At 39.1% G+C, this 19,270-nt stretch overlaps 3 protein-coding genes across 3 annotated transcripts; all 3 read right to left on the reverse strand.

The window, feature by feature from the left end:
* Positions 1-1,772, reverse strand: LOC145776919 (epithelial membrane protein 1-like). Its single transcript, XM_082588144.1, has 3 exons — positions 1,555-1,772; positions 1,116-1,277; positions 1-531 (listed from the first exon to the last, which is right to left on the reverse strand). Exons 1-3 carry the CDS (start codon positions 1,724-1,726, stop codon positions 368-370), a joined length of 498 nt encoding a protein of 165 aa, XP_082444270.1. The 5' UTR covers positions 1,727-1,772; the 3' UTR covers positions 1-367.
* Positions 1,773-6,960: 5,188 nt separating this feature from the next.
* Positions 6,961-12,643, reverse strand: LOC145777528 (uncharacterized). Its single transcript, XM_082588931.1, has 4 exons — positions 12,302-12,643; positions 9,366-9,527; positions 8,692-8,877; positions 6,961-8,508 (listed from the first exon to the last, which is right to left on the reverse strand). Exons 1-4 carry the CDS (start codon positions 12,453-12,455, stop codon positions 8,387-8,389), a joined length of 624 nt encoding a protein of 207 aa, XP_082445057.1. The 5' UTR covers positions 12,456-12,643; the 3' UTR covers positions 6,961-8,386.
* Positions 12,644-14,179: 1,536 nt separating this feature from the next.
* On the reverse strand, positions 14,180-19,270 carry LOC145777768 (uncharacterized). Its single transcript, XM_082589213.1, has 4 exons — positions 19,055-19,270; positions 18,579-18,734; positions 18,135-18,287; positions 14,180-14,450 (listed from the first exon to the last, which is right to left on the reverse strand). Exons 1-4 carry the CDS (start codon positions 19,221-19,223, stop codon positions 14,416-14,418), a joined length of 513 nt encoding a protein of 170 aa, XP_082445339.1. The 5' UTR covers positions 19,224-19,270; the 3' UTR covers positions 14,180-14,415.

The raw sequence follows: 19,270 nt of genomic DNA on the forward strand, positions 1-19,270 counted from the left end.
TATGATCAAATCAAAAATTGTTTATTGCACAAGGAAAACAATAAAATCAAACAACAAATATGGAAAACTATGTAGAAGAAGTTTTTAACTATAAAGTCGTGAAATGGCCTTTCACGTGGTTTCCGCAAGAATTGCGATGACACATCAAGAAAGCGTAATCAAACAGCAATGACAAACAGGCAAGCAAATTACTTATTGCAAAACAAACGACTTTGTGGTTTTGAATTGTGATACAAAACGCCATAAACAATTTGTTTGTTGCAACACTTTTCAATAATTATGAGTCATAATCCTCATGTGACTCTAGTTTGCAAAGCAGCGGGATGCTCCTCCCACCGATGAGAGGAATGATCTACATCGCGAGACATCATGATGATCCATGTATCGTTTTGCCTCCTCCGATGACGGCCAATATCCAGGCGATCCACGCCAGGTAGAAGGACACACTGAGATGTATTGACCCAGAGCGCGAGACAGGTGGATCGATGAATATCCCGGTAAAGATCGACACTCCAATGAGAACTGCTGTGCCTGGGTAATGTTGTTTCAATATTATTTGACGCTTTTTGCTGCTGTATGGACTTTGCCATTTTAAGTGTAAAACTGTTTTTTCACTGGAGACCGGAAATGGCGACTTGGCTAAACACCGAACAGACTTCGAGCAGTCATTGTTTTTGTGCATCACTGTAGTGATGACAGCATAAACATTAAACAGGATAGTGACATCATAGTGTGGCATCGGCAGATGTAAGAATTCGAAGCATGATTCGTTTTTTAGAGGATGCAATGTCGCAAGCTTTGACATCTTTAAAAAAAAAACTAAAATTTTTCAATGATTTTAATGAAGCCTCAGACTTCGATTAAAACTGTTGTTTAGCTTCACGCATGAGTGAGCAAACATCGTCTCAGTTCAGTTGGTTGGTTGGTTTGAATCTTTATTTCTGACCATCACAACAACGACAAAAAACACATGCCAAACATATCAGAGGTCTAGAAAAAAGGTAGAAGCGACAAAACGCGGACGTTATAACGTGCTTAATACAAAATAAAACTATAAGTTTGAAACTCGGTACATTTGCAGCACCTTCTTTCCTCCTAACAACCCGCCAACTTACCACCAGCCATGAGAATGTATCCACTGGGTCTGAGTTGTTTGTTGTCAGATTTTTTGACCGCGCGGCAAGCGGCAACAAATCCAGCCACAATGACGCAGGTACCGATTATCATGAACGCTGCTGAAGAGTTTATCGCGTCAGAGGTCCCGAGTAGGGATGGTGCTGTTGAGAAATAAATGAAGAGTTGTGGCATAATGCGGTAATCAAGCCTCACTGATCTACAATTGTTAGATCACAACTGACAACTCATAGCGCGGTAAACAAGTGTTAGGCCTACAAGCCTCTACCTTTTTCTCGACCTTTGCTAAGTTGACGTGTATTGTTTTTGCTGTGATGGTCAGAAATAAAAACAACTGAACTGAACTGAACAATATAGGCAGTTCACGCAAATTTTTCAACAACTAACAGAATGGAGATGGCGCTATAGAGCAACACTTACAAGACGTGCAGTATCCTGGAAAGCAGGTTCCAAAGAACCCGACAAATGTCAGTCTGGAATGATTTCCTTCTGATGGATCGTAGTGGAGCCAGGCCGGAGCGAACGTGGAAACGATTGAACAAATTGAAGACAACATGGAAGTTGTCAAAGCAAAAGTCTTTGTACAATCCATTGTTTCTTTGGCTTTCTTCAATTCAAAATTTCTATCTCTTTGCAACTTTAGAAAGTATTTCTGCAAAAAGACGTTTCAGTTATGTATTGAAACGAAAGTAAGAGGAAATGTTTATTTCGAGCTGGGATGTCTCTTATTTGAGCCAACACAACACGACGAACTGTTTTTCTATAGGTTTAAAATCTTTGAACATCGTTGATAACAAAAACATGGGAAGATCCGCTGAAAAATCTCTCTGACGTCATCACACAAATTTCTTGAGCTGCAAACTTTTGAGTGAAAGATATTTGTTGATCGTGACCAAAGATCGCCATGTTTCATTGGTGGCTTGCCACAGTGACGTTTAAATGGATCAACCTGAAGTCTTATGCCAGAGGGAGGGATCGCGTTCAGACATGAAGCTCTAGATATCTAAGGCAAATAGTTCTAGATATGCAAATACTGTACGGGCCTACCTTGCTGTATAAACTAAAATACGCTAAAATACGCAAGACTGGTTTGTCTGATTTTGCTGCGTGTTTTCTAGTTAACTTTGTTTTCTCAAAATTAACACTACAACTTCTTCTTCTATAATTGTTTTGGGCTCTTCACTTTTGTCACCCGTTACCGAATTGCGTCATTCTGTTTCAAAAGCGTTTTTTCAAATTTTAATGCTGCAAAATTGTTTCCGATTGTACGTTTTATTATAAATCCAACAGTCCCGGTGAGAGTTTCATGAAAGCTGAACGTTTGATTTTAGTTTTGCATTAAATATGATAATGTTTGTGACGTCACTTGGTCGTGTTTGTTGCACAACAAAGAAGTCGCTCTACCACTCCACAACACGCAAGAAGACAAACACTCCGAGGACAACATGTGGAAATCTATGTGAAATTATTTGGTACTGTAATACAATCTATAAAACTTTGATCTCTCTGTGACCTATAGAGATTCGCCCCAGCACCGGATTCAAATGAAGCCAAGTTATCGCGGCATCGCTTTTTATTTGCGACCAAACAATTATTTCGAAATTTTTAAGCTAATTTTAATTTAAGTTTTGCAAAATAATTTTCCAGTCATCAATGTTAGTTCCACTGCTTCGATGAAATGACAAATATAACAGATTGTCTCAAGGAACGAACGCTTCATTCATAGGATCAGAAATCGTGCGTGATTCATTATGACTCATATTGTGTAAGAAGCAGAACCAAAACTTCAAAAGTGCTTTCAGTTCTGCAACGTGCAATAACAAAATGAAGCCACAAAAAGGCTTTTACTTTAATGTTTAAGTTAAGAAGATTAATTGATGTCGTCATCAGATCGTCAACAGACTTGGAATCAACGTAAACAACTAATTTGCTAACTGGGAGAAGTTCTTAACCCAGTATTGCCCAGGTGTCGCTAGTTAAGCGCCTATGCACTTTACTTGACATCGCTGCTTATTCACTGGCTCTATACATCCAGAATGTTTTAACGTTTTTTAAATATTGTCGATTGAACATACACATTTTGAAATGCACTTGCTAAAATTCGTTTAATTGCTATTTTTGAAGAAGATTTATTGCTGAAATGGAGCGCAACACTTGCCGAGAACTAGCCTACATAAAAATGAAGCCACAAAATGTGCAGCTCATTGCCTCATTCTCTTGTTAGCAGTTTTCTTCTTGAAGTTTTATAGCTCCGACAAGCAGACATTTGTCAGGGACAATTTCACATTTAATATACCGCTTAAGACTCAGTGATTCCCAAACTCTTTCTATTCGCGTACCACTCAGCAGTTTCATACAGTGTTCGCGCACCACCTACATCCAGAAAATCTCCAAAATATACAATAAAAGGCAAGAAATTTTAACAAATTTTAGCACAACGTTTCAAGACTAAAAGATTTCAATATTAGACTAAATATAATTACTGTAAGCTGTAGTATTAGTAGAAGACCAATAAATAGGGTGCACTACTACTGCTACCATCAGTAGCAACATTGAAAACTGAAAAGTTTTGGCTTTGCTGTTGAACAACCTAGGTCAGAGGAATATTTTCGCTTTGACAGATCCCTTAACAATGATGGTGGAAACGTCATCAATCATCGCTTGTATGGCGGTTGGGGGCGTGTTTTCTTTCATCGGGCTGATTCTAACGGTGTCTAGCATCAGCAGTAAAGTGGATCACCTGACCACTGGAGGCGTGTGTACGTTTATTGGAGGTATAATTTCCTGCTTGGTTAAGTTTGATTTTGTAGAGGCTTCGAACATCTGACTCAGAACAGGTCACCGAGGTTGGCAAAGTGAAGTTATCGCCAGAAATGTACGGAGTCAGATTTGTGGACTCTAATTAAGACCTCAACCATATTTCCATACCTCATACCTTCCTTGTCCCTGTCATGAATAGATAAAATGGAACGAAAATGAATACTGCTTCAAAACACGTGAAAGTAGACAAAAACAACATCTGGGCCATACGCTGTTACTTTTACGTTTTGCCAGTAGTCTAACTGAGAGCAGTACCATACTTTTCGGCTGCATACACCATCTACGCATACACAATGAATACAACGTCATGTCCATCTTTGTGACGTGTACTTTGGAGTATGAAGAAACTTGCCCAAATATAATATTTTTTGCCGAAAAAAAAAACAATTTTGTATGTTTCTTCTTCTGCCAGTGGACTATAACCTAAGACTATTGTATATAAATGCAATTTGTCACATTTTTACAACAATGCACTATTTCCATTGTTATTTTATAATTTTAATAATTTTAATGTAGAATTTCCAAGCATTGTATCGTATGGATTCGTAATTAGGCTTCTATCTAGCACTAGTTTGATTGGGCGTGCAGTTGTTCTCAAATACGTTAAATTGACTAAAGCACATTTTTAGGTGAATGCACTAACTTTACAATGTACAGTATTTAAATAAATTGTTGGTAAATCACAACCAGGCGCGGATTACAACCCCCCCTTTGGCACGCGTGTGACGTCACGATATTGAGAATGATGCTTTCAGTCTCTATGTCTTTAAAACAAAGTTTGTCTAATTTTAAGCGAAACTGCATTAAAAGAGCGAGTTTTGCCAATACCAAACATTCAAACATCTCAGCCAGGAATTAGCAACAAGAAAACATAGAGAATTAACTTTATTACAGAAAAAATGCCGAAGAAAACATGATCTTATCCTTTTGCTATGCCACCGGACAGCACCATTTTACAGTAATATTTATACCCATATTTTTGTTGAAAATGCTCTCAGAATGCACCAAATTCAAAGTAATTTTTCAAAATTTTCTGGGGGAGGCCCCCCAGACCCCCCGACGCTGGGTGTCGCCTTTGGCGAACACGCCGTCAAAACCCCCCAAATTCCTGGCTACGCCACTGATTGTTCATATCTGTTTCATCTTTTTCTTACTTTTTAATTCATTTTCAAATTTTCTACCCCTCCCCAAAAAAACTCCTAGATTCACGCTTGATCACAACCTTGATTATGCAAACATACTGAAATTTCTTGCCCAAATTTGCATCATACTTGCGCGAAGCCTCAATAAATTGACAAGTTAAGAATTGGGATTGCACCTCTTTCACTTCCAACTCATACATTTAGGTTTCTGACAAATTCAACGTAAATATCGCTGCACTAAAAGTATCAACTTGAGTCAGACTTAAATTCCAACTCCGGTCTGAAACACGAAACTCCTGCTCCAATAGCCACAACTCTTGTCTTCATTTGTTATTGAAGTGTTTCATTTTTGAACCTTTTCATGGGCTAAGTGCCGCAGTATGGATAACTTTTGTTCAGACTTTTGTTGACCTTTCAATGTTCATGTAATTCGCTGTTTAAGTGACTGCTACACCGATATTCAAACCTTTGCTGATTTATTTTACCTTTTTTGTTCAATGAAAAATGTGTCATTTATTTAACGACGGCTGCAAAAGTTGGTTGGTTCTGTTTTGAGTGTTTGCCCACCTCCGTTTCATTTCATGTTGCATCTGTCTTCTACTGACATATTTAAAGGATGACTTTAAAAAACCATTAATAACGCAAGTTGGATTTGAACCGGTGAGTTTTCCGTCATTCAACAACTTAAAACAGAGGCTTGAAGATGAATGTTTTTTGTTTAGGATTAGGGTCGATGGCGGGTGTTTCAGTGTATATCTATTACACTCGGTTACCACTCACGATTTCATCGAAACCGGGTCGGCCAAGCCTTTACAGTAACTATGGCTACAGCTTTGCGTTCGCTTGGTTGGCTGCTGGATGTGGAGTACTTGGAGGCATTGTGACGTGCCACCAGTGCCGGTCTTAGAGTATTTCGGGCCCTGTGCGAAATATGCTTTGCGGGCCCCAATGACAATGATCCAATTCAGTAGCGTAGCTAGGTACTTTGAAAGGGGAGGGGCGGTGGTGGCAGCGTGATCGCTGAAGGCGACAACCAGCGGCGGGGGTCTGGGGGGCGTCCCCCAGAAAATTTTGAAAAATTACTTTGAATTTGAGGCATTCTGAGAACATGTTTAACAAAAATTTAGGTATGAATATTACTGTAAAATGGTGCTGTCCGGTGGCATAGCAAAAGAATAAGATCATGCTTTCTTTATTGGCATTTTTCGGAAACAAAGCTGTGTCTCTATGCTGTTGAGTCTGGATGCAACCTATTTCGTCCCCTGAAAAATTCGTACCCCAATTTCGTACCGTGAAATCGTATAACAAAATCAAATTTCGACCTATTTCGTCCCCTGAAAAGATCGAGAAATTTTGAAATGTTTGCGGCAACTCCGATCAGCGACTTCGGCTATGTCGTTTTTTTTTCTCGATCTTTTCAGGGTACGAAATGTTCAGGGGACAAAATAGGTTGAATTCGTTGAGTCTCTATGTTTTCTTGTTGCTAATTCCTTTGTTGAATTTTTCCATTGAAAATGACAAAATTACTGCATTTTTTGAGTAAATTGCGGGCCCCCTAATTTGCGGGCCCTGTGCGATCGCACGGTTTGCACACCCCAAAGACCGGCACTGCGTGCCACCACCTCAAACGAGGTCTGCGCAACCGCGCGGCTTAGGCTAGTCACTGATTGAAGTCGAACACTTTCCATAAACTGATGACGTCACAATAAATTGCTGGAATGCAGAATAGTGTGATTTTAGAACAGTGGTTCCTAACCTTTGTTTCATCACAGACTCCTTTTTACAAACTTTACAGATTGCGGTCCCTTATTTAAAATTAAAAAAAAATGATCAGAAAGCGTTCAATGCATAACCTACTACTGTATGCTACTGAGACATATTTATTATAATATTGTACGGGTTGTGCATAAACGCCTAAGTCTGAAACAGGCATGGTACACTAAGAAAGTGCACATGCATAGTACACTAAGAAGGTGCACAGGCATAGTACACTAAGACGGTGCACAGGCATAGTACACTAAGAAAGTGCACAGGCATAGTACACTAAGAAGGTGCACAGGCATAGTACACTAAGAAAGTGCGGACAGTAGCAGATCTAAAAAGTTTTTGAGGAGAACCAGATTTTCAACGACGTAAAAATTCCTATATATTTATATAAAGATTACAGCTGAAAACAAGCGATTCCTGTGCCGCTAGTGATAGGCCAATGAAATGTAACCGAGTGAGCAAACATTTTTTTTGCAAAAACAAGAAAGAAATCCTTACTTTTTCTCTGTTTTGGAGGGAGGTAAGTGCCCTTGCTACTGTATACACACGATTGCTGCTGGAAATTTAAATAAAATAAAGTGTCTTAAATAAAACATGGGACACGTGAACGTCCAAGAAAAACGTCTGTAGCATTAAGAAAACGAACAAAATACCACAAACAATATCGTAAACGATGAGCAATACCTACTGCAGGACTCGTCAACATTTGATGCTGTGAAAGAGATTCATCATAAATACTCACGTAAAGTACAAACTTCTTTGTACCGGTTTCTATATCACAAATCCAAAAGATAAATAACAAAAGGTATGTGCCAATACACGGCACAACAAAAGGTATGTGCCAGTACACGGCACAACAAAAGGTTTGGATTACTTTCTAGTAATGAAGACATTCATGATTTCATTCCAAAATAAAGTATGATAAAATTTGCAGCAATTTACTCCCGCCATAGTACAGAAGTGATTGTTCTGACAATAGATTTTGGTTGTTGCTCTTCTAAACACAAACAGTTCTGTTCTTGCCGATGACTCACCACGACATGCCTCAGCACTGGCGTTGCGTGAGGTTAAACAATGATGCAAAGAGCGAACGATCTTTACTGAATTGTGTAATAAACACAAGCAAGAAAATGGTGCAGAAAATTTTCACACGTAATTTTCACGCTTTTGACAATTGTCACGTCATTGTGGCGGTTTGCCGATTGGTAAGTGACCAAATTTCCAAAACAAAAACAAACAATCGAATGCGCCACCGTACGGGAATTTTATGCACAAATATTTTCCACGTGGTTTCTCATTGCTAGTAACAAAATATCTTCACCATTCCCAACATTTTCCCGAGATGGTTCTCTCTGTACATTTTGATTGTTTTGTTGTGAAACAGCGAGCAAACATGAACAAACAATTCTGATCAAACGGATCGGACCAAAACCCGGGCCAGACAATAACCGCGCGTGGTTGTGGTCAGGTGGACCATGTGTCTCGTCCTTGCATTGTTCATTGTGTCCAACAATGGAAAAACATCAAGAAGGTCTGTCCGTGTCTTTCTGTGTTAATGACTGCATAACTATGACATCATCGGGTGGCAGATGTTTTTTTGAAAACTCTGACATCACTGAAGCATTGTCGTCGTAGCAATTCCTCTCTGCAACAACCATGGAAGGAAAACATTAAATTCTTAACATTCAAGACTTGATAACTTCACGAATAACCAACTTGAATAACTTTTATCACTAAATGCGGCGTCGCGTTAGTAACAATGTGACGTCATAGAAACGATAAAACGTCACAACAGAGAGCACAATGAGTCAATGACGCTTCGTCTCACCTTCATTCTGCATTCTCCGGACAGCTCGACACAGCAGGTAACCCCCTGACACTCCAAGCACTCCAATAAACCAACACAGCACAAAACTGTTTCCATATCTCCCCCAATCACCCCACAGGGGGAAAGATGTTGGGTCCACCTGGATCATAAAGATGAAGCTAATGGCTCCGAAGAGAGAAGCTGATCCTGAAATTGTATCTTGTCATTATTATGCGAACACAATATGGTTACAAGAACAGTGAGGCCTCAATAGTCGAAGTTTCATGAACGCGGGAACTGTCGCTCCCCTCAGAGTCACATGATGATAAAGTAACAAAATAACATTTTCAAAGATAAATTTATTAACAGGGATAAGAAAAAAGTTATCTTCTGTTTCTCATCTGTAATCATTAGGTTTGTTCAACAATGTTGCGAATGACAAACTTGTATGCTAGACAAGTGCAGCTAGACCATTAACCAAGTTTTGAATGCAACTGATGTGGTTGTACTCAAAGCAGGGATTCCCTGACTCAAAGTTGCCTTTAGCTGTCCGGGAGGTTCAATCTGGCACTTTGAAGATTTAAGTTGCTATATTGGTGCACAGACTTGTGGGTACAGCTTCGAGTCATATTCAGGAGCCAAACACAAACTAAGCTGCCACAGAAGCGTAATTCATGATATCACAATTAACCCACCTGACCCTATCATAAAGATCCCACCCAGTTTGACCTGACTCAGGTTCTTTACCAAAAGACCCCACACGATGACTATGGACCCTAGGATCGACAGGTAAACCCCCATCGAGAGAGAAAGTAGGGTGACGACGCTATATCCGCTCCAAGTCGACAAAGTTGTGTCTGGAAATAAATGAAAATCTCTGACACAACAAAATACATTTGATACGAAAGGAGACTGGACAAGAAGAGCCTCTTGAGGCGACTGTTATTGTTCATTTTGTTGAAAACTTTTTTTGTGTAAACCCTAACTCGATAACAGCAACAACAATTTGAAAATTTTGCCGACTAAGAAATTTTTTGACAAACTAAAACAAAACCAGTCGTAGTCCCTTGGGGGATTACCCTAATCGGTTTTACGCGCTTACTTTAAAGATCTAAAGTTACTCTACTTAACAAACTAATAGCGTCATTCATTAAAAAGAGCACGTTTTATGCGTGTAAGCTAACTAAGGGGGTTCCCAAAGAGTGGGGCTCTACGCGACTACCTCGTTTGCTCATATAGTAGGAGAAGGCGGCCCAAAACGGACATTTTCTTTTTTGAACAAACTATAAATAAAAATAAAAAAAATTTTCTCTATCTTCTAAAACTGCTTGAATGAATATTCCACACAAAAAATTTGATACTTTCGTGCCACACTCAGTGGCAAAGAGGTGGAAATAGCTTTCTCAGTACTTTGTTATAAAAACTTGTCCGCCCCGTTAGCAAACAAGAATGAAATTTTTTTTAAAAAACTGCTAAAACTGCACTTTTTAAAAAACAGCAAACAAGAATAAAATTTTTTTTCTCTATCTTCTAAAACTGCTTGAATGAATATTCCTCACAATAAAATATGAAACTTTTGTGCCACAATTGGTGGCAAAGAGGTGGAAATAGCTTTCTCCATGGGCTCTATCCAAGGGGGAGTGAGGGGGGTGATCACCCCCCCACTAATTGGAGTGGAGGGGTGATCAATGCAAAATCACCCCCCCCACTCATTTGGCTTTGAAAAGGTTTTGTGATATTCTATTGATCAAATTTAGAAAAATATATTTTTGCTGTTAGCACATTTTGAATTTTTTATCAATATGAATATATATTTCATTTCAATATGATTTTTTGAACTGAACTACGAGCCAGGCGTTTACACTGTGTTTTAACTTAGTTTGCTTGGTAGCCACTTTAACAAGAAACAATTCTGCCACTGCAAATGACTAGAATGACACTGCCAGCCAATCAGAACATGTTATAAGAGGCTACCATCCAATTGTGACCTTTCTCGCACTGAGCCAGAGAGTTAATCTTTGTTTTGAACTTTATTTGGGAATTATAATACAGAAGATAGCAGTTGTGAGAATCGAACCCACGTCAATGAAATGACTACTTTCTAACCCTAACCCCTAAAAAGCCAACCAGCTGCCAACTTAGTCGGCAGCAGTAACCGAGTGGTTAGCGCGTTGGGCTCGCAGTCGAGAGCCTGCATGTTCGACTCCACCCCCCCGCACTTGCTGTTGTTTCTCTGGGGAAGAAACTTCACTATAAGTATAATTTCCTCTACCCAGTGATCGATATCGAGTAATGGGTAGTACCAAAAGTCATAAGTAGAGTAGACAACCGGAAACAGACATTGCCGTCGGCTGCAGCGTGGGTCAGGTGTACGTCAGAAGGCGTACACCGATGCATAGCGCTCAAGTCCGCTTTCTCGCAATGCAAGGTAAAAATATGAAAAACAAATAAACAAACAAACCAACAGCTGATAGAAAATCCAGCACTTGATTTGCTTTGTATCATTTTCTTTTCGCCCTTTTTCACGTCACGGAAAAGGTAGTTTATGATTGGTTCGAGTTTTCATTTGCAGTGCCAGAATTATTTCTTGTTAAGTGACTACCAGTTTGCTTACTCAAAAATGCCCTTTCCGGAACATACTTTGTGAAACGACTTGGAAACCCTATGCTTCGATCAGAATAAAGCTGATGCTGCAATGGGGGGTCTGGGGGGCTGCGCCCCCCAGAAGTTGAAATGACTATGACGATTTTAGCACACTGTCCAAAAATCACCCCCCCGAATTCTAAAAGTGGATAGAGCCCCTGGCTTTCTCAGTACTTTGTTATAAAAACTTGTCTTCTAAAATATTTAGGTGTTTTTGAAAATTTCTGCTTCTCATTTAGTTTTGAACATTGGTGAACAATGGACCATTGGTGAACAATGGGCCACTATCCTCCAAAAAATGAGCTTTCCACATATTTTAGTTTTATTAATAAATATAGGCTTTGGTGGAAACTGGTAGCGTGTTTGGGGAAAAAACGGACATATCGATATCATTTGTAACACGTAGCCTAAAAAAAAACAATGTTTGTTTGGCGTGGAAATTGTTTTCAAACATAGCTAGCTTGTTTTGAAGAACTGAAGCAGCAAAGATGCATTTGTTAAACACTGTTTGACAACCAGCTAGCTTGATTCTATTTGAATAAGACTACCGAAGAAGCACTGGCTTTATGGCGGCGAAAGCTTTCTTTAAAATAATTTTACTGATCTACTAATTTTACTGATCACCAAGCCTGACTATTTTTGTTTATGAATATATATTCGAACAAGTTCATCAAAATTTGCTTGACCTTGACAATTAATTAACAAAATGAAATAGCCTAAGAGACAGGGGGTCATACTGCTGTAGCCTATGTCCGTTTTGCTCCAGGCATGGGACAAAACGGACACCGACAGTAAAAATCATTTTGGGTAACTAAACAAAAAAAGAAAAACACACTAAGTTTCATTCTCTGGGCAGTTGATAATAAGTGACATGTCAATTCAAAAAGCGCAGTAGGTCCGTGATATCTAATTTGTTTGCATAGAGCACTTTGAAGTTAGCATGTCCGTTTCGCCCACCTTCCCCTTATCCACCGCTAGACTCACTTACTGAAAACACAGGATTCCAATGAGCAGGAATGGAAGAATCCTATGGAAGTTGGGATTGTTTTGTTGGAGACAATCCACCATGGCGTTGCCATGGCGACCACGGTGCCGATCGACAGCACAATAGAAACGGCAACAAATGGAACAGAGTTTTCCATGTTTTTCTCTACAGAATTTTTAACCAATCACAAAATTGTTCACTAAACTGATGAAACTTTCGAAACACTTTTGATCTCCAGCCCTTTCAATCTTCCGAGATCTGATCTGTCGCTTCTACCTTTCTTTCGACCGTTGTTGGGTTTGTCTGATTGTAAATATTCTACTGATAACTTCTACAATAACCCTTTTCAAGACCTACAATTAATGTTGTTACTTTGAGAAGACGAACCTTTTTATTGGCGTGGTGTAAAGAGAGATTGTACATTCTGTCCCAGAGAGAATTTCCCTCAGGTTTTAAACCGAGGTAAAATTGTTGGGACAGTCCCAGTGGGGGGCTCAAAAAGTATAATGACAGACTGCGTCAAAGACTCTAACGATATTTTGGGCTGAAGTCGATTTGCTTGTCTCGTTCACAAAATGTTGCAACAAAACAAAACTTAAAATGAACTTAACCAACTCATGTTGACGCAGCAAAACACATTGATGCTTTGTCTCAAACACCGCGCGATTGATCAGCTATGTTCTATTGCTTGAGATGTTCATCTGTTATCAAACAATTTGTGGGTTGTGGTCTTCCCACGTTGCATAATGAAGCATGTCACGTTTTGGCTGAGTCGGTCACAACGCTACGTAGACTATTGCTGCAACTGCACTTGCTACTCTGGATGGTTGTAAATATTGAAACAAGTTTCAAAAAAAGCTCAAAACACAAATGGTACAACACTTGATTGCTTCACAGCTTCTGACGTCATAAAAGTTCAAAACATGACAGGTACCAGAGTATCAGGGAGCCTATCAAGTACCAAAACTGAGAATTCTTCGTGGAAGTAAAAGTAAATGAGCAGTTGTAACAGTGGCGTAGCCAGAAAAAATTTTTGAGGGAGGCCAAATATTTGATGAATTGAAGAGAACGACAAAGTGTTTGATTCAAGACATCGCCACCTGATGTTTAGTGGCGTATCCTGGTGGGTTGAGCAAGGGAAGCAATAAAACTGGTGGGGGTTAGAGCGTGCCGGAGGCACGCGTATTCTAGGGGGTCCGGAAGCATGCTCCCCCAGAAAATTTTTGCAAAATTACACTTAAATAATGGATTATAGCGCTTTCTGGAAACACTTTTAGGGTAATATTTGTATGAAATTTATTAGCAGATAAACCGCTATTAACTTATTAAAGGTAGCTTTTACACACGAACGTGCAAAATTTGCGGCTAAAATTAGAGAACACCAAAAACTCAGCTACACAAAAACCCAACAGAGTAAGCGATTCTGAATTTCTTCCACAAATTAGTTAAAGGAAACGTAAATCGCGTAAATTTTGCGCAATTTACGATTTGCAAAATTCATTGGTGTCTTTCTGTGTGTCTAAAACAAGTCCTTGTGGGTGTTAATAACCAGATGTCTTGGAAAACGTTATAAATTTATACAAATTTTATTATATTTTCAATAAAGGGCTCAACTTCGGAACCCAAACTTTGAAAATTTGGGGGGGCCATGGCCCCTTTCGCCCCCCCCCCCCTGGCTACGCCTATGAGTTGTAACACTTTCTATGTCGGCTCTAAGGTGGACAAATTGCAGACAAAGATCGCTCGACTCATGCACGACAATGCGCGGTCAAACAGTCAAACTACTGATTCTATTTGTAGAAATGTTGCAGAATCACATTCTATTTCTTTATATGCAAATTTTATTATTCAATTATTCTTGAAAATTACTTTTAGGGGAAATACATTTGAGGGAAAGTTTTATAATTCTACAAACACTTTGTCAAGACGCAAATGTCAATTTACAAGGAGCAAGATTTTTATTAATTTTTTTGGGGGATTCTGAGACAGCAGCTCTTATCTAATAATATATAGATGACGTCACACCAGCAGAATTAAATCTAAAGTCGCCATAAAGTATCTTGGAATCCTGTCGATGGTGAGCAGAGTCTTCATTGTTCTTCCGATGAAGCATTGTCTCAGTAGGCGACCTCTTCCAATATCAAGCGTTGGTCTGAAATCGCAGGTTAAAAAATATTGAGCAATGACGTCTTTTGCGTGATGACGTCACTAGATGATATGACGTGATCACCAATCAAGCTTCAACTCAAACGATAAAAACTATTGAACCTTTGTTTGAATTATAATGGACAATTTTTGAAATGCGAAGTAAAATTTCCTGTTTTCATCTCCACAAACTTCCAAGGTCAATTGTGAAGACGTCACATTTTGTTGAGCATGAACAAAAACTAGAAACTAAATTAATTCCGTCTGCAGCTCTGATCATTGCTCTTGTGAGTTGAAAGATTTTTACATTTCTACCGCTCTTCTGCAAAACTGACACTAAATCTTTAATGCAATTTGGGTAGAGAGGTAACTCTTTTAAACCATAAGCAGACATATCTAAGCAACAACACTACATTTAACATTATAAAAGCAAAAAACAACAAGCGAACGTTTTCGGCTAGTCATATAGCCCTTTTCAAGCCTATAAGAAAAATACATTATTGAAAGAAATGCTAAAGAATCATATAGTATCACAGCAAAAATATGGTCAAATCTAAACATTTGAGAAACTGCCTCGCTCACACAAAATGATAACTGAAAATTACACAGCGCAACGGGTCAAGTATTTCAGAGGTAAAAAGAATTGATTGTTCAGACAAGGACTCAGGCAGATTACGCAAGAAAGACAATTATAATGTTAAATGTAGTGTTGTTGCTTAGTTATGTCTGTTTATAAATCTTTAATGGGTGAATGAAAATATTGATTTTTATTTTGGAAAATGTTGCTGGAAATATTTGATTTACAGGCGACTGATTTTAACCCTTTCGCTGCTATAGGTCTGTCTAGTTCCTGTGCTAAGCCCTTTTTTAGGAAAAAATATGCATTTTCAAATGAATGTGCAAAAAGTACTACAAGAGCTTTTTTGAAAATTTCTTTTGTGTATTCGTTTTTAAAAAAGGTTGGACTAATAAAAACAGGCAAAATTTTAGAGTTTTGCGCAGTTAGATTGTCACGTGACGTCATGGCAGCCATTTTGGATTTTTTCATTTTTGTGAAATTGTGAAGAAAGCGTTTTTTTTTGTAATGAAATGTAGTTAGAAAGTCTTTTTTCTTACTAAATATGGATAAAGATACACAAAACGAAAAAAATCAATTACTGAATAACATTTAAAAAATGAAACTGGTAAAAAAAGTAATAAATTAGAAAAAAAAAATTTAGAAAAAAATATGCATTTCATAATGAATGTGAAAAAAATAAGCTCTTATTAGAGCTTTTTGAAAATTTTTTTTGTGTTTTAGATTTTAAAAAAGGTTGAACTAATAAAAAAAAGGAAAATTTTAAAATTTTACACAGATAGATTGTCACGTGACTTCGTGGCAGCCATTTTAGGTGCTTCAATTTTTAGAAAAACTGTAAAAAAAAGTTTTTTTCTAGTAAAATGTTGTTGGAATGTCTTGTTGTTTACTGAAAATGGATAAAAATAAACAAAACGGACAAAAAGAACCATAGAATACCATGTAAAAAATGAAAGATAGCCTACATTGAAAAATAGTTATAGTTTGTAGGCTACATAGTGATTGTAGTCTTCTATCACATAGGCTAATGCTTTTCAATAAATGTTTTTGCTTTCTTTCACAGTACAAACTTCAGGCTGTTGAGTTTGGTGAAAGCAAAATTTAGACATTTACTCGTAGGCTATACGTCTAATGAATCTCTGTTTTTTTCATCAGGTGCAGCCAGGCCCGGATTTAGGGAGGGGGCAGAGTGTGTAGGTGCCCCGGGCCCCCCTTTTGAAGGGACCCCCGACGTAGAAAAAAATGTAATTTTGTGTTATTATTTTTTTTTCGGCCTTTGAAGTTTCTGCAAAATGCTGTGCAGTGCTGGATTACTGCTACTGTACACGTAGAGGTGGTTTTTCGCGCCGACGGAGCTAAAAAAATTTTTGCACGGGGCCCCCCCGATCTAAAAGTGCCTCCGGCTCCCCATCAGCTAAAGCCGGCCCTGGGTGCAGCTACAGAATAATCCAATTTTATGTGGTAAACCCTAAAACAATTTTTATCTGCATGCAGGCCTGGCTGGCTTGGACAGTCAGGGCAAACTTGGGCGGACCATAAATGCGGCTACTTGGGCGGACCATAAATGGAGTTCTGAATGGAAGTCAAGCGCCACCAGACTCTATTCGTTCAGCCCCGACGCCGACACACGCCCCATCGGCCTAAGGCTACCAAGACAGGCATGGGTGCGCCTCAACCGTCTTCGAACTGGCGTCGGGCTTTTCCGCTCAACCATGCACCAACGGGGAATGGCCTCTTCCTCCTCCTGTGACTGTGGTGCTGAGGAACAAACCGCAGACCACATCATCAATGACTGTTCCATCTTCAAGCCATCTAATGGAGTGGAAGGTCTGCGTGTCATGGATGATGAAACCAAAGACTGGCTGCTCTCTAGTAGCCTTCCAGTGTAGTCCGGGAACATCGTAAATTTGGGGTGGTAAAAGAATAGACCCTCGGCCCCAGAGGCTCACACGACGACCACCCTCTTCATCATAATCAGGAGACACATCTATGGATCTATCGTCAAGATGTAAATCATAAAAATCATTCAAATCACATTCCCAATCACTCCCCGGGCTGTCATTGTCAACATGCGGAAACGAAACTTCTCTATCAGCAATATCAAAATTGTCCCCGCTGTCTGTGCCAGCAAAAATCTGACCTACCACTTCCTCCGTATTGAATCGACTACCTCGCACATTGCTCCCCGACATTTTAAAGTTTGACGTTTTTAAACAGCTACAAATAACTTCTAGTGCATAGAAACAAGCCAAGCTGGCGCGTGCAAGTCAATAACTAGCTTTAACAAGGTTTTAACTGACTACCCAGTATTACCGGGTACACGCATTTCACCGACATGTTGCTATACCCGGTAACACCGGGTACACGCACTGAAAGGGTTAAGAAAGATGAAGTTTCAATCAATACTAGAATAAGCATTTTTACATTAAAAATTAAAATTTTGTAATCTTTAAGCAACGCGTGCAGGGAATCAAAGGAAAGGTATTGGTTAGGTGCTCAGCCAAAATCTAAAAACAAACAACATGCAAATTTTCCACGTTTTTGCAAAAATTTTGATATTTTATGAACCTATCTGGTGCCATTGGTAACGTAGAGTTTCAGTGGCGGGAGAACTTCAACAAATAGATTTTTGAAATCTTTCTGTGGTGAAAAAGAAAATACTCAATACATAGCGTAATTTTAAACGGAAAAATTTCACTGAAACCTCTAAAGAAATCCTGTTTTAATTTGTCAAATACAAGGTATGCATATTGATAACAAAGAACACATCACTATTAGGGTTGAAAATGCACAAAAGTAATCAAAACAAGACATTTATCAATTTTTTCTGGAGACAAGCTCTCACACTCCTCCATGGTGAGTTATTTCTTTTTTTTGACCTCCCAAACAATTTTTCCTAGATCCTCTATTCTATTGACCTTGCTGAACAATGATTTTGAAACTAAGGAAATAGCTTCATTGCAACTGCGCCGTAAAACAGCTTCACGAACTCCAAATCCATCCTATGAGACTTTGAAAGTTCCCTAACAAGGAACTGAACCCAAGCCCACTGGATCAATGGGGCAGCTACAAGATGATATACCAAGTACAAAACATTGCTATCAGCATTCGTACCTTGATCATGCCGCCTTAACGAACACAAACCGATCGAACCCCCAGTGATGCCCAGGACCCCAGCTACCCAGGCCAAGATGAAGCAGTATCCATAGGAAGCCAAACCCATAGTAACTCCAGCAATGATCGCCCCACCTAACATGGAGTGGACACCTGAAATTAAATCATGAAATATCACAAGGCACATTCACACTGATTTGTGAAAATAAAAAATACAAATGTGACTTCAAAAACAAAAGGTGTAGAAAAAAAATCAGTAGAACAATTTAAAAAAAAATATCAGCAGAGTGGTAAGTTTAATAAGCAACATTTTTTAAAAGCTGGTGATTGATGAGGAGAGAAATTGCCAGGTTTTAATCTTGTGGCCTAAGTTACTTTCTTTTGGCAGGCACTTGTGGCAATAACCTCCATTTACACTTGATTCACTGCAACGAGCCTCCGTACTTGCTACGATGGCGAAGATGCTTCCTGCTCTCATGGAAGAAGCTTCCGTCTTCCTCATTCCAACCACAAGGAAGATGGCTCCAATGAAGAAGAGGACTACGCTGATGAGCATGGACACTATAGCAATGATGATGATAACCGAACGGGCGGGAAAGGCTGAAGAGAAAATAATTGCGTTAATTGCATTGTCGGTGACGTTAACAATTCCGCTGCTAGCTGCAATAACTAAGGAAACATTGATCAATCTTAGTAAACAGTTACGAGATGTATAGCTCAGATGTGTCGGGAACGGACAAAGTATTGAACCAAAACGCAGGGACGTCACAGTTTGGTAGTTTTTCTATTTAATGCTTGTTGACTTTCAATTTTGTAAATGCAAAAGTTCTCTATTCAGTTTGATTAGAGATATTCTTTCAGCAGGGAACGGAACATTTGTGTTTCTAAACTGAAGTTTCCACACAGGCGCATGTACGTACCTACGTAATACTGGCCTGCCAACACACCCCCGAAGAAACCGACAGATTGGGGGACATTATGGAATGAGCTGTAGAACCACCCCGGAGCAAAAGTTGAGATCAGGGCGCTAAAGAAGGCGAGCCATGATATGACTGTTGCTGCCATCTGGAGGCTGCTGCTGTGATTCATCTTATTCTTTGATATAAGTTTGAAAAAGATTAAAAACTGTTTTCTAT

The sequence above is a fragment of the Aplidium turbinatum genome, chromosome 9 (genome assembly GCF_918807975.1).
Source record: "Aplidium turbinatum chromosome 9, kaAplTurb1.1, whole genome shotgun sequence".
Taxonomy (NCBI): Eukaryota; Metazoa; Chordata; class Ascidiacea; order Aplousobranchia; family Polyclinidae; genus Aplidium; species Aplidium turbinatum.

Bases quoted from the DNA above. Each gene is read 5' to 3' on its own strand.
- LOC145777768 (XM_082589213.1), bottom strand. From the start codon at position 19,223: ATGAATCACAGCAGCAGCCTCCAGATGGCAGCAACAGTCATATCATGG. The intron at 18,735-19,054 runs GTACGTACATGC...TTTTCTCTTCAG, and splicing joins GGCAGGCCAGTATTACGTAG to CCTTTCCCGCCCGTTCGGTT. The intron at 18,288-18,578 runs GTACGGAGGCTC...ATTTAATTTCAG, and splicing joins CATCTTCGCCATCGTAGCAA to GTGTCCACTCCATGTTAGGT.
- LOC145776919 (XM_082588144.1), bottom strand. From the start codon at position 1,726: ATGGATTGTACAAAGACTTTTGCTTTGACAACTTCCATGTTGTCTTCA. The intron at 1,278-1,554 runs GTAAGTGTTGCT...ATTTCTCAACAG, and splicing joins TCCAGGATACTGCACGTCTT to CACCATCCCTACTCGGGACC. The intron at 532-1,115 runs GTAAGTTGGCGG...AACATTACCCAG, and splicing joins ATACATTCTCATGGCTGGTG to GCACAGCAGTTCTCATTGGA.
- LOC145777528 (XM_082588931.1), bottom strand. From the start codon at position 12,455: ATGGAAAACTCTGTTCCATTTGTTGCCGTTTCTATTGTGCTGTCGATC. The intron at 9,528-12,301 runs GTAAGTGAGTCT...ATTTATTTCCAG, and splicing joins ATTGGAATCCTGTGTTTTCA to ACACAACTTTGTCGACTTGG. The intron at 8,509-8,691 runs GTGAGACGAAGC...TGGTTGTTGCAG, and splicing joins CCGGAGAATGCAGAATGAAG to AGAGGAATTGCTACGACGAC.